The sequence below is a fragment of the Rhinatrema bivittatum genome, chromosome 1 (genome assembly GCF_901001135.1).
Source record: "Rhinatrema bivittatum chromosome 1, aRhiBiv1.1, whole genome shotgun sequence".
NCBI classification, from domain to species: domain Eukaryota; kingdom Metazoa; phylum Chordata; class Amphibia; order Gymnophiona; family Rhinatrematidae; genus Rhinatrema; species Rhinatrema bivittatum.
In genome coordinates, this window is record NC_042615.1 from 98951531 (window position 1) to 98966889 (window position 15359).

General features: G+C 47.1%; 1 protein-coding gene across 4 annotated transcripts in view; it reads right to left on the bottom strand.

Annotated features, from left to right (window-relative positions):
* SPATA4 (spermatogenesis associated 4) overlaps positions 1–15359 on the bottom strand; it is a 275379-nt gene that overhangs the window by 196733 nt on the left and 63287 nt on the right. For all 4 annotated transcript variants that reach the window (XM_029578517.1, XM_029578431.1, XM_029578609.1 and 1 more), the window contains exon 3: positions 11687–11805. In XM_029578517.1, the coding sequence (XP_029434377.1) occupies positions 11687–11805 (119 nt within the window). The remainder of the gene's footprint in view (positions 1–11686; positions 11806–15359) is intronic.

Genomic DNA, 15359 nt, shown 5'->3' on the forward strand with positions numbered 1-15359 from the left:
GGCATCGGCATCGATGGCATCGATGGATGCGGTATCGCTGGAATCGGCATCGAGGGCACCGGTGTTGGAACCGGCGATGTCATCGGGATCGGTGTGGAGGGCATCGCTGGCGTAGACGGCTGAGGTCGTGGCATCGCCTCGATGAAAGCATCTCTGACCGCTTGACGTATATACACATCAAGTTCCGCCCGCATGGATGGTGAAAACAGAGCACCCATGGGGGGAGGCGGTAACGGCGATGCCGGTACCTCCTCAGGGCCCTGAGGAGGCACGGTTCCCTGCGCCGGAATCGGCGGGGATCGCCCATTCGATGGCTCTGAAGCCTGATCCTGGATCCGAGGTTTCTTAGTAGGCGTACCGCCCTCTGTCGATGGCTCGCCGGGTATCGAGGTCGCAGAAGCCATATGCGGCCTACGGTGCCGATGGCGATGCTTTTCTTTTCGCGGGCTTTTTCACTGCCCGATGTCGACGCCCTGGACGATGGTGAGGGGGAGGAAAAGGGAGCATCTCCCGACTCACCTGGTAGACGCTTTTTGAACACGACTTTTCGAATCGACCCAGCCGGAGACGATTGAGTGGAGGTGGATGGAGCTGATACAAGCTGTATTTTAAACAATTGCTCCATTTTTTCTTGTCGGAGACGACGGCCCTTTGAGGTCATCATGGCACACAAGGGACAAGTTTTAACATCATGGGCTTCACCAAGACAGAGGACACAGTCCTGGTGAGGGTCCGTAATGGACATGTTCCTGTTGCATTTGGGACACTTTTTGAAGCCTGAAGCCATTTTGGGGCCGGACAGCCGTCGACGGCCAATGACTCAGGACAAAAAAATTTGAAAAAGCGGAACAGAACCGCGAGAATCGAAAACTTACCGCGATCGGTGTTACTAAGGGGAGACCCTTTGCGGCTTGAAGTTTTCTAACTTTTCTCAAAGAGAAAGTTGTGGAGAATTCCACAGGACTCCTAGAGACCGCGAGGCTAACTGCTTCGCGGAAAAAAGAAGACTAAAGGGAGACCCCTGTGGCAGGGAATATCATGGCATGCTGGGCATGCTCAGTAGGCACTCTGGTGCCAGTCAAAAGTTTCATAGAAACTTTTAAAGAAGTTTTCCGTACATAGGGCTCCATTACTGATGTCACCCATATGTGAGGACTAGCATCCTGCTTGTCCTGGGATAAGTAGGTTTATATATGCGTTTTTTCCCACACATATACCCTTATTACATAACTGTCTAGGGTTTGCGTAGGAAACTGCGCGGATAAACATGTGCATAGTATGCACTGAAACCCTCGGCAGCATTACCGCTGCTTATTACATCAGCCACAAAGATAGGTTAGATTTAAATCCCAATATAGCAAAGTAATGGAAATCTGGGTAAGGGACCTAGGGGCAGATTTATTAAAGTTTACTAATATAGGCCGTTAATGTAAATATGAGGTGTTCACTGTTATTATGCTTGGCCGACTGCGGCAGGCATGCAGCAGCTGGTCACTCTTATCCCTGAGATGCCGCCAGGCCTGCCTTTTTCAACATTGCACCCAGGCGCGCGCACACACATCATAACGCTATAGCTCCCATGGCATGAAATCCTTCTCAGCACCAGATAACAATATCACCCTCACAGGGGGATTTAAACCCCTGCCCTTCACTCCACTGGTACCTTCGCAACAGGTCTCCTGCCTTCAGCAGTGTTAGCTGCCCAGCATTCCTGCCTCATTCTTGTTTCTACTTGTCATGCATTCTAGCCTTGGTCCTGTTCCTGTTTGTCCTGTGCTTCTGCTTGTTCCACATTTCTGCTAGCTCCTGTATTCCTGCTCCATTCCTGGTCCTCTACTGTGAGTCTGATTCTGTTCTTATCCTGCTTCCCTGTTCATCCTGTGTTGTCTCTGCCCCAGTTTGATTCCTTGTCACCTAACCTTGGACTAGTCCTCGACTCTGCTTCATCATCTGCCTGTACTGACCTTGGATTGGACCTTGACTGTGCTTTATTTCCTGCCTGCCCTGACCTCGATTCTGCTTTGTCTTCTGCCTGTCTGTGTCAGGTAGTAAAGTATAGTTTTTGAAGAAGTCATCTTGATGGAACAAGCGAAGAGTTAAATTTAGTCCCTTATGAGAGAGAAAAAACAGTTATGATATATTTATGATGAGTTACAGTTAAAAGGATGCAGTTTTGTGCTTTGTGCATAAATTCTCAATGAAACTTGTCTTTTAGCCCCCTCTTTCCCTCTAGTATGATCAGAAATTAGTAGGTCGATAAAGAATAAGTTATACTCCATTATTATGTACAAAATCAGCACGTACCTTGCTTTGAAAGTAATATTTCTGACAAAAAAATTTCAGGGACACAGTAATGCTTAAAGAATAAAGACAGGATTATGGGCTGTTAGATGGCACCCCTTCACAGCCCTTCATAGCCCACAGTACCCTCCTTTCGCAGCTTACCATTAGCCCCCTCGCTCTCCCTTCACAGCTCACAGCGCTCTTGTTGCAGCCCCCACTTCCCCCTCCTTTCCTCCTAACTTGAAGCCTGCAAGCTTCAAGGTCTCACACACACACAAAAACAGAAATACAGAATACAAGATGGAGGCAAGACCTTAGTCAGAAGCTAACAAGACCACTTAGTGCCAGCTAACAGAGAGGGAGTTAAATCCTTGCCTTGAGTAGCTCTGCTTGCAACAGTCAAGCATAACACAAGTAGTTTTGCTAGTTCTAAAGAATGGAAAACACCAGGAGCTTGCCCAGATTTAGTTATAGACACAGCATAACCTGCGCATCAGTTTTACAGACCCTTTTATGTTGGTTTAATAGTAGAATAATGTCTGAGTTAATAGTTATATGATTTTCTTTTATTTACATGACATTTATGATATTCATGTATACTTTATTATTATGATTCTAATGTCCAGAGTATGTTAGATTCAGAGAAAGTCAAAGGTTAGTAGTTACATGTGAGAGAACGAATGTCTGGACAATATGGCAATTACAGGTAGTGAATACAAAAATTGGAAGAAGGATCCATCTGAAGAAAAAAGGAAAAAACATAAGCATTGTCAAGTTAAATATAAAGCATTGATAAGACAGGCTAAGGGAGAATTTGAAATGAAGTTGGCTGTAGAGGTAAAAACCCATAATAAAAATATTTTACATATATCAAAAGCAGGAAATCTGCAAGGGAGTCGCTTGGACTTTTAGATAACAGAGGGATTAAAGGGACACTTAAAGAAGATAAGGCCATTGGAGAAAGACTAAATTAATTCTTTGTTTCTGTGTTTACTAATGAGGATGTTGGGGAGGTACCAGTTCCAGAAACTGTTTTCAAGGGTGATGATTCAAATGAACTGAACTAATTCACAGTGAACCTGAAAGATGAAGTAGGCCAGATTGACAAACTCAAGAATAGCAAATAACCTGGAGCAGATGGTATACACCCCAGGGTTTTGAAAATGAAATTTTAGACGTATTAGTAAACGTTTGTAACCTATCCTTAAAATCGTCTATTGTACCTGAAGTCAAGAGGGTGGCCAATGTAATCCTGATATTTAAAAAGGGCTCTAAGAGCGATCCAGGAAACTATAGACAGGTGAGCCTGACAGCAGTTCTGGGAAAAATAGTAGAAAATATTATAAAGAATAAAATCATAAAACATATAGACAGACATGGTTTCATCAGACACAGCCAGCACGGATTTATCCAAGGAAAGTCCTGCCTCACAAATTTGCTACATTTTTTGAAGGAATTAATAAATATGTGGATAAAGGTGAACCGGTACATGTAGCATATTTGGATTTTCAGAAGGCATTTCACAAAGATCCTCATAAGAACATAAGAAATTGCCATGCTGGGTCAGACCAAGGATCCATCAAGCCCAGCATCCTGTTTCCAACAGAGGCCAAACCAGGTCACAAGAACCTGGCAAGTACCCAAACACCAAGAAGATCCCATGATACTGATGCAATTAATAACAATGGCTATTCCCTAAGTCGTGAGAGGCTTCTAAGAAAAAAAAGTCATGGGATAAAAGGCAATGTCCTCTCGTGGATTGCAAACTGGTTAAAAGACAGGAAACAGAGAGTAGGAATAAATGGTCAGTCTTCTAAGCAGTAAAAAGTAAATAATGGAGTGTCTCAGGTATATGTACTTGGCGGTGCTTTTCAATATATTTATAAATGATCTGGAAAGGTATATGACGAGTGAGGTGATTACATTTGCAGATGACCCAAAATTATTCAAAATAGTTAATTCACATGCAGATTGTGATAAACTGGAGGAGAACTTTGTGAGACTGGAAGATTGGGTGTCCAAATGACAGATGAAATTTAATGAGGACAAGGGCAAGTTGATGCATATAGGGAAAAATAACCCATGCTATAGTTTCATGATGTTAGGTATCATATTAGGAGTTACCACCCAGAAAAAATATCTAGGCGTCATAGTGGATAATACAATGAAATTGTTGGCTCAGTGTGCTGCGGCAGTCAAAAAAGCAAACAGAATGTTAGGACTTATTAGGAAGGAATGGTGAATAAAACAGAAAATGTCATAATGCCTCTGTGTCGCTCCATGTTGATACCACAGCTTAAATATTGTGTGCATTTCTGGTCACAGCATCTCAAACAAGATATTGCTGCACTGGAGAAGATACAGAGAAGGGCACCCAAAATGATAAAGGGGATGGTACAGCTCCCCTATGAGGAAAGGCTAAAGAGATTGGGGCTGTTTAGCTTGGAGAAGAGACGGATAAGGGGGGATATGATAGAGGACTACAAATTCATGAGGGTACTAGAACGGGTAAATGGAAATCAGTTATTTACTCTTTAAGATAATAAAAGGACTAGAGGATACTCCATGAAATTAGCAAGTAGCACATTTTAAACAAATCATAGAAAATTCTTTTTCACTGAATGCACAATTAAGCTCTGTAATTCATTGCTGGAGGATGTGGTTAGGGCCGTTATTATAGCTGGGTTTAAAAAAATATTTGGATAAGTTCTTGGAGAAGTCCATAAACTGCTATTAATCAAATTGACTTAGGGAATAGCCCTGCTATTACTGGCATTAGTTTCATGGTAGCTATTTAATGTTTGGGTACTTGCCAGGAACTTGTAACCTGGATTAGGCACTATTGGAAACAGGTTGCCGGGCTTGATGGACATTCAGTCTGACCCAGTATGGCAACTTATGTACAAAGACAAGAAAAGCACCATTTCAGAGAACACATGCAGTAGTTTTTTTTACTTATCAGTTAAGTTTGGCAATATTTCAAGAGAGTTAGGAAACAATGAAAATTCCCACAGAGCATGTTCCATCCAAAATGGTCTCCTTAGGCACCTTGATTCCTCTTCTTCAAAAAGGAGATTGGCTCTACTCTCTCGATCTGAAGGACGCCTACACCCAAATAGCGATATTTCTGCCTCACAGAAAGTATCTCCACTTTGTAGTGGGCCACAGACATTTCCGATACCGGGTGCTGCCATTTGGCCTTGCCTCAGCCCCACAGGTCTTTACGAAATATCTGGCAATGGTAGGGCCACACTCTGTTCCCCCCTACCTGGACGTCTGGCTCATCAGGAGCACCACGCAAGAGGGTGCTCTACACTCCCTCCACTTGATGGCTAAGGTACTACAATCACTGGGGTTTGTAATCAATTTCCCCAAATCTCATCTGTGCCCATCCAAGCAGCTAGTATTCATTGGGGCTCTCTTGGACAGAACTCTGGCCAGAACGTTCCTTCCCAGAACCGCACTCAGACCCTGGCTTCGCTGGCACACTCCATCTGACAGCATTGGATGGTCACTGCCCGGGTACTGCTCTGCTTGCTGGGCCACATGGTGGCATAAGTTCATATCATTCTGCTAACCCGGCTAGCCATGCGGGTAGTGTAGTGGACACTCCTCTCAGTGGCTCCAAGCCACCCAGGACCTCTTGGCGCCAGTACAAGTCACCTCACCCCTTCGAGACTCCCTTGCCTGGTGGGAGGACCTGGCCAACTTGGAGAGGGGCCTCCCCTTCCAAGCACCATCCCCCCAAATGGTTCTGACCACCAATGCCTCCACCTTGGGCTGGGAAGCACATGTGGGCAGTATCCATGTGCTGGGAAGCACATGGATACTGCTCTGACCACATGTGCTGGGAAGCACATGTGGTCAGAGCAGGAAGAGAGTTACTGCTCTGACCACATGTGCTGGGAAGCACATGTGGTCAGAGCAGGAAGAGAGTTGACAAATACATTTCCTGGAACTGCGAGTGATCCGGTATGCCCTCTCGGCGTTCTAGGATCACCTGGCCCACAAGGTGGTTTTGATCCAGACCAACAACCAAGTTGTGATGTGGTACATAAACAAGCAGGGAGGCACAGGCTCCTTCCTGCTTTGCCAGGAAAAGGTACAAATTTGGACCTGGGCCCTGTCCAAGGGCATGTTCTTGTGAGCAGTCTACCTTGCAGTCTACCTTGAGTCGAACATTCCACCCCCATGAGTGGTTGCTCAACCCGATAGTTGCAGACAGAATCTTCTGCCTTTGGGGTGTTCTGGACATGGATCTCTTTGCCTCCCCCCGGAATTACAAAGTAATCCACTTCTGTTCCCTGTACAGGGAGGAAGGGGAACCAGCCTCGGATGCCTTTACCCGGTTTTGGGGCAAGGGCCTACAGTACAAGTATCCTCTGCTCCTGCTGATGGGGAAGACTCTCATGAAGCTCCAGCAGGATGGGGTCACCATGATTCTAGTTGCCCCATACTGGCCACGACAAGTCTGGTTCCCGATCCTGCGCAACCTATCGATTGATCTGGGAGCCCATACGTCTGGGCACCTTCCTCGACCTGATCACACAGGATCAGGGCAGATTGCGCCACCTGAACCTCTGCTCGTTGGCCTTCACTGCCTGGATGTTGAAAGGGTAGTCCTGCAGTCCCTCAACCTCTCTAATACTGTGTCGCTGTTACTGGTGGTTTCCCGAAACCTTCCACCAGGAACTCTTACCAGTTGAATTGGAGGAGGTTCTCCATATGGTGTGAGGTGAAGGGCTTAGACCCTTTCTGGTGCCCCACTCCGCGACTATTGGACTATTTGTGGTCCCTCTCGGAGTCTGGGCTACAGACTACCTCGATCAGAGTTCACCTGAGTGCTATCAGTGCTTATCACCAGGGGATAAGTGGTACACCCATTTCTGTGCAGCCCTTGGTGGGCCACTTCATGAGGGGCCTGTTGCAACTAAAGCCCCCTCTGCATCCTCCTGTTGTGTCCTGGGACTTCAACGTGGTACTAGTACAGCCTCCTTTCGAGCCTATGTGCTCCTGCGAGCTTAAACATCTCACCTGGAAAGTCATTTTCCTGATTTTGGTCACCTCCGCTCGCAGGGTCAGTGAGCTTCAGGCGTTAGTGACGTATCCACCCTATACCAAATTCTTTCATGACAGGGCGGTACTACGCACTCACCCTACGTTTCTGCTTAAGGAGGTGACTGATTTCCATCTCAATCAGTCCATCGTTTTGCCCACCTTTTTTCTGAGGCCCCATTCCCACCAGGTTGAACGGACTCTGCACAGCCTGGATTGCAAGCGTGCTCTTGCCTTTTATCTTGAGTGCACAGCAGCCCATAGGCAGTCCATGCAACTCTTTGTCTCCTTTGACAAAGGCATTGTGGTGAGCAAGCAGACCCTGTCCAACTGGTTGGTGGACTGTATATCCTTTTGGTGGACTGTATATCCTTCTGCTAGGAGCAGGTGGGCCTTCCACATGGAGGCCGCAACAAGGCACACTCAGTTAGGGCCATGGCAGCTTCGGAAATGTCTATGGCCCACTACGAAGGGAAGATACTTCCTATGAGGCGGGAATATCGCTATTTGGGCATAAGCGTCCTTCAGATCGAAAGAGTAGAGCCAATGTCTTTTTTGAAGGAGAGGAATCAGGGTGCCTAAGGAGACCATTCTGAAATGTTCTCACTGCAAGAACCTGTTTAGCGCTCTGAGGCTGAGAATGGGGCGAACGCCACCTGTTTTCTTTGGTATCAGAAAATATTTCCAGTAGAACCCCTGGCCCTATTGAGAGCGGGGCATGGGTTCTACTGCTCCGGCCTTTAACAAGGCCGAGAGCTCCAACTCGAGTTTCCTGATGCCCCAACAGGTCCCACATTAGTGGTGATGGAGAATCTGCCGGGACTGTCCTGAAATTCAGACAGTAACCGTGTTGTACGATGGTCAGAACCCAGCAGTTGGTGGTAACAGGAGGCCAGCGGTCTGTGAACAGACACAATTGGCCCCCGACTGGTGGATAGAGGTCCATGGGCACTGCAAGTTGGCATCCATTCTCTCACTCCCAGTCAAAAACCCACAGCTGGTCTAGGCTGTGGGGCTGGTTGGGACCTGGGGGCATGCTGTTGGCGAGGCTGGCCCCTTGTCTTACAGCATGGTGCCCTGGCGCGGGAAGCCGGTTAGTATCTCCTCTGGTGGTAGAAGGACTTGCGAGGTCAGTGATGCAGAGACTTGCGCATGGAGGACAGTTGGTCCGAGGTACTGGCTGAAAAACTGCTGCAAGGTCTCAGTATGGTCCTTGAGCTGAGAAACTGCGTCTCTGACCTTGTCCCTGAAGAGATTTTCTCCAGTGAGGGCAGGTCCGCCAGCCTTTCCTGGACCTCTAGCCGAAGGTCAGAGGCCCGAAGCCAGGCCATGCATCGAGCACTAATGCCCACAGCCAATACCCTGGCTGCCGTCTCGAAGACATCATAAGTTGATCTCACCTCATGCTTCCCGGCCTCCAGGCCCTTTTGTATTGCTGTTGAGGCACGTGCTCTGCCAACTCTTGAACTTGTTTCCACAAGTTCCTGCTGTATTGAGCCATGTACAACTGGTAGGAGGCGATACGGGCAATCAGTATCACCCCTTGGAAGATCCTCTAACCAAGGTTGTCCATGGCCTATGCTCTCGGCCTAGAAGGATGGAGGAATGGGTATGAGATCTCTTGGCTTTTTTTAAGGCAATCTCCACTACCATGGATTGGTGGGGGAGCTGGCATTTTTGAAAGCCAAGTGTCTGTTGGACCAGATAAAGGGCATTTGTCTTTCGGTTGACCAGTGGAACACAGCCCGGGTGTTCCCACATTCGATATAGAAGTTCTAAAAGAATTTCATGAACTGGGATGGCTACTACCTCCGTCGGACATCCACAAACTGGAGAACTTCCAGCATTTTGTAGCGGGCGTCCTCCTTGAGCAGTTGGAAAGGAATGGCTTCCGCCATAGACTGGACAAAGCCCGTGAAGGAGAGGTCTTCTGAGGAAGAGCGATGTCTCTCATCCGGCAGAGAGAGCTTGGAAGGCAAGTTGCCAGAGTCATCAGAAGAGGATGCTGATGAATCATCACCTCAGGGATCGTATGGCACATTTTCCTATCTAATGTCCACAGGAGGACGGCAAGAGAGGCCAGCGCCCATGCCTAGCAGTAGCGGCACCGAGGGTTGTCTTGGCAGCCTCAGTGCCAGGAGCCTCTAGGGCAATGACGGCACTAGGGGCAACAAAGGCACCGGAGGCCCAGAGGGCCCCGAGGGAAGCGACAGCCCTGGGACTCCCGATGGCCCAAGAACGGGCTCGGGGAATGTAGGCACCTTTGAGGGCCTCAGGCGCGGCTGTCTATCTTTCTCCACAGAGGATCCAATAATCAATATCACTCCAGAGGGGGACCTCGGTGGCCGATGGGAAACCAAAGGGAACCCTCGGCACCAATTGCATTGGTAGAATGCCCAACAGGATGTCAAGATGCTCCAGCAGGGGTGCTAGCAGCACAGGTGCTGGCTCCGGGGCCAGTAAGGGGACCAGCGCCGGGGGCAGTTCAATACTCCAGAGGGCTCGGAGCACCTCCTGTTGCACCCTGCAGTCCAACTTCTCCTGAAAGTCCAGTGATGATAATGCGGACAAAGGAGGAGGAGGAGGACGAGGCATCACTGGAGTCTGCATGGGGGCCAAGGAGGCTCGGTTCCCAGCACCGCACTTGGTGGGGAATGCCTGGGACTCCTGGGTTTGGAAGAGGATGGGGCCTCTTCGCCACAGGGTCATTTCGGAGGAGACTCGGCATGAGCTGGTGCCCCTCCAGAGCCTGCACCAGCACCATGCAATAATGATTGCAGGTGCCGATGTCTGTGTTTCCCTCAGTTCTCGGCCCGGTCCTTCTCCAGCGCCGAGGAAGCTGATGATCCAGTTGTCTTGGAATGGTCAGATGATGGAGAGGGCCAGTCCCCTGAGCCCTTCTCTTCACGAGGAGGGATCAGATGGGACGTAGAAGGCGATGCTGAGTCGGAGGGGTCTACGTGATCCCTTGGTGTCGAAGTCCCTGATGCCGGAGTTGACGAAGCCGACTTTTTGGCGCCAAAATGCTGCTCCATCTTGTACAGCTGGGAACGAAGGCCCTTGGGGATTCATCTGAGCACAGTTGGGGTACCTGCAGACGTCGTGGGAAATCCCCAGGCAGAGGATACAGACCTCGTGCAGATCCGCGGGTACTGGGGGCACTTACAAAAACCGGAAGGTGCCATGAAAATAAGCCGGCGAGCGGTCAATGGCCAGCGACCACCGGGAGACGACACGCTTGGGAATCAACCGCAAGGAATGAGAGAAACACCTACCAAGACGCCAGGGGAACAGACAATGAAAAGGGACCCCGCACGGAGGAAATCCTTGATAAAAAGATATTTTTGAAAATTTTGGAGAGAGCTCCGAGAACCACAAGGTGACTGCTTCATGGAAAAAAACGAGACTGAAGAGGGACCCTGCAGTGCCGGGCTCCATCTGATGATGTCACCCACCAGGATTACCATCCTGCTTGTCATAGGAGAACAGAATTTCTTTTGTAGAATACAGATATGCCAAAAGATCTGTACAGGAATACTTTATGTTGGTGAAAGTCAAGTATTTACCAAGTCTCCTTTTTAACAGCAAAAGGGGAAAAAAGCCATTTGCATGGCTTGGGAATATATCAGAATATACACCATAGTGTCTTTCATTAATGCAGAGCCCCACTCTGTGGTACTTTTGTGATATGATAAATAACTACTAAGAAATAGTGTACATTTCAGTCTATAAATCTGTTACATCCCCTTCTGCACACTTTGCTCAACACAAGCCTAATTCCTTTCTGCTTCATTTCCTCACATCTAAGTCTTTTCTCTTGCTATCTTCTACTTTGATAACTTACACTCCCTTACAATATACCAGTTCCCCTTCTCTCTCCAGTGTTAAGAGCCACCTGAAAAATGTATTGATTCAGAGAGGCATGCCATCAGTCTCCAATTTATGAATGCACTGCCCATCAAATGTATGTCTCACACTTGGGTTATAAGCTGTTTGTATTAGGGCATCTGTATGATTTTTGTTAATTATTGATTGCACCCTCTATGTTTATCTTGCACAGTGTGCATACACTATCAGAACTATATTCAAAATAGTCTACAATCACTAAAGTCGTTGAATCCATAACTTACATAAAACTGGAAGCCAGTTCCCTGGAAGTGAAAACCTACAACTCTTATCTGAATATCTACAGCACTGCTCAGTTCCTATAATTGAAAGGGTAACTGAACTTTCATGGCAGAGTTTGATTTGAAATCCTACAAGTAATTTGTAGATAACCAATTTATTACTATATTTGCTTGCAGTAGATCTTGTTGTGACATAAATAGTTATACATTGTAGTACTCACCCTCTGCTTGTTAAGGTAATATAGATGCTTTGTAGCAAAGCTTCTGCTGCTCCTGGTTTACAGTGAATTGTCCCATCAATCATTTCTTTGGAAAAATTCAATTTTCTTTTTCTAAAAAACTTTAAGAAAGGAAACAATATTTTAGACCAGTGGTGCTCAACTTGTTTTCTATCAGGACACACCTGAGAGATGATGCTCACATGCGTGACACACTGAACACATGACCATCATGGGACTTAAGATAAGCATATGCTCTGCATCCACAGGAGTCCTCCGCTTCCCAACAATGGGTGCAGAGCAGAACTAAGACATTCCCCTGTACAACTCACTATACAAAAAAGATATTCTTGTTCTGGTGTCATCTTAATAACAGCATCACAAACTCCCTCTACTACCAGATGCATTGTAAAATAATACAAACGAACCCCACTCTGTACATATCTAGCAAACCTGCCATACCTCAGGAGCAATAACTCCAAGAAATGAAACAACAATAGCCCTACCCATGAAAAGGCAGCAGTTCACCACCAGTCCAGTAAAATATTGAGAAAATACAACACATAAGGCTAATACAAACCTCTAGTAAAGTACCTCATCTCAGTCGCATACATACAGAACACAGACAGACCTGTCTTCACCAAATACAGAATAAAAGACCACAAATTATAAATGTGGAAACAAAACCTGGAATGGAAACCCCAAGACCATCTTCTGCATGCAGTGCAAAACTGGAAACTAGAAACAAAAACATGCACCTACACTAAGCAAAGTTCAAAGAGAGAAGGAATGCAAATTCTCAAAACTGATATAGTATGGCCCTTGTACCCAGTTACTCCCCTCCATGCCCCCATCACCCCACACTTCTCCCAATTACTCAATCATCCCTTCACATGCTCATATCCCAGTATAACATTCCCGATACCCTCCACCCCACATCCTCTTCCCTATGCTCCCTCTCTCCCCTGTTCAACTTTCTTCCCTTCCCTCTCCCCTTCCCTACCTAGAATAACTCCTACTACCTCTTCCCTACCCCTTCTTGCTCAGCATCCCCCAACTCTTTGTTCCCCTTTGCCCTTTGCTCACCTTTCCCCCAACCCAGCCACCCCACACCTCCATCTCTCTTCCCTGCCCAGCAGCCCCCAACCCCTCCCTTCTCTGCCTCCCCCTACCCAGCAACCCCAACCTCCTTTCCCCCATCCCTGACTCCCTATCTTCCCACGCCTTCTTGCTCAGTAAATCTCCCTCTCCTCCTGGCTCCTAGCCAGCAGAAAAGACTTGTCCAATCCAGAGTCTTCCTCTCTCTTTATCAGCAGCAGATGAGGCAAGAAGCACTGAAGAGGGGACGATGAGGAGACAGCAGCAGCGGATTTACAGAGCATGTACCCTTCTCCCTTATGCTCCTGCTTTCACATCCAGGCCCCATGGGATGAAAAGAGCATCAGTAGCCTCACTGCCAGGCCAGGCAGAGGACGATAAAGTTGATGTCCTGCTGGGCCCATATGAACAGGAGTTGGTGATATTGCGCTCTGATCTGGATGAAGGAGGAAGAAAAACCTTCCACTGGCCAGGAAGAGGAGAAGGAAGCAAGAGCAGCTTCCAGTCATACCCAATAAAAGACAAGTCAGCCAACTCCTGCCCAGGCTGTTGAGGAAAGATCAGTCTTCTACTGGCTCTATGACACCCCTCCCGAGACTTTGCGACACACTAGTGTGTCCTGACTCACCTGTTGAGAACCACTGTTTTAGACTATTCCTTATATTGAAATAGAGGTGGGCAAGCCAAAATATTTTCAGTGAGCCGAGGAGTCTGCTTGGTTTTATTTATTTATTAAATTTATAAACCAACAGTCTGCAATCCTAAGCAGTTTACAAAAAACGTACATAATCATTATACAAAGAACCATTAAAATGATAAAATGCAATTAATAAAAGTCACAAACTACAAGACATAAACCATAATATAAAATCACAAGATCAAAAAAATAAAAATATTAAAACAATACTAAAAACAATAAAAGAATAAAATAGAAACTAACATATACTAACAAGTGAACCTTATTGCCCTTCTGCATTAATTAACATGTGTATAGCCTCATTAAACTCTGCTTTTGGCATACTTCAACAAAATATTGCCTTAAGTAAAAGCCTGCTGGAAAAGATGCATTTTAACCATTTTTTCTAAATTTCAGCAGAGAACTGATTTTTGATTTCTCTCGGCAACATATGTCATAAAATTGGGCCTTGTACATAAAAGAGGTGTTCATGGGATTCATCTAGCCTAATTTGTCTAAAAGATGGTACACATAACAGTCCTTATGAGGCTGAGTTGAGATTCTGAGTAGGCTGATAGAGCTTAAGAAACGCATTAAAAGTAGAGGAGACTAGGCCATTAATACCTTTAAAAACCTTAAATTTGATTCTCCAGGTGACAGGCAACCAATGTAACTCTACAAGTGCTAGTGAATTGTGCTCACAAATGGATTTTTCAGTGGCCAGGCAAACTGCCACATTCTGCACATACTATAGTGAATGGAGTGTGTACTGTATTTACTTATATTTGATATCCCGCAATATCATAAAAAAGCCTCAATGTAGGTTAGAATAAAATCTTGCACAATACAAAGTACATTACTTACAGAGCATAATTAATCTCACCCATAATATATACTCACAATAAATCCCATCCTATGTATGTTTTATTTATTTTATTTAAAATTTCTTATTAACCACTTCCTGACTCAAAATAGGGTCATCCGAAACGGTATACAATAATGAACATGCACAATCAACATTTAACATGTCAATCAAGAATACAAAACAATCATAATAAACATGCTAATTACACATTTTGCAGAGCACAGGAAAAATACCACAACCCACTTCCATCCAATAATTTAAGAATATATACACCTCAAAATACTTTAAGATAACAAATTTCTTAGCATACGGACAGGTGAATCCAAAACCAGTGGGTTATGCACCTCTACCAGCAGATGGAGGCGGTGCAAAGCTGACATCATAGTATATATACCCCTGCAGTGACATCAGCTCACTTGTATTCTCCATCTCCAGCAGATAGGGGCGGATTTTCAGAGCCCTGCTCGCCTAAATCCGCCCAAAACCGGGCGGATTTAGGCGAGCAGGGCCCGGCGCGCCGGTGAGCCTATTTTACATAGGCCTACCGGCGCGCGCAGAGCCCCGGGACTCGCGTAAGTCCCGGGGTTCTCCGAGGGGGCGTGTCGGGGGCGGGCCCGGTCGTCGCGGCGTTTAGGGGGCGTGTCGGCAGCGTTTTGGGGGCGGGTACGGGGCATGGCTACGGCCCGGGGGCGGTCCGGGGGCATGGCCGCGCCCTCCGTACCCGCCCCCAGGTCGCGTCCCGACGCGCAGGAGGCCCGCTGGCGCGCGGGGATTTACTTCTCCCTCCGGGAGGCGTAAATCCCCGGAGAAAGGTAAGGGGGGGTGTAGACAGGGCCGGGCGGGTGGGTTAGGTAGAGGAAGGGAGGGGAAGGTGAGGGGAGGGCGTTAGAGGATTCCCTCCAAGGCCGCTCCGATTTCGGAGCGGCCTTGGAGGGAACGGGGGTAGGCTGCGCGGCTCGGCGCGCGCCGGCTATACAGAATTCATAGCCTTGCGTGCGCCGATCCAGGATTTTAGTGGATACGCGCGGCTCCGCGCG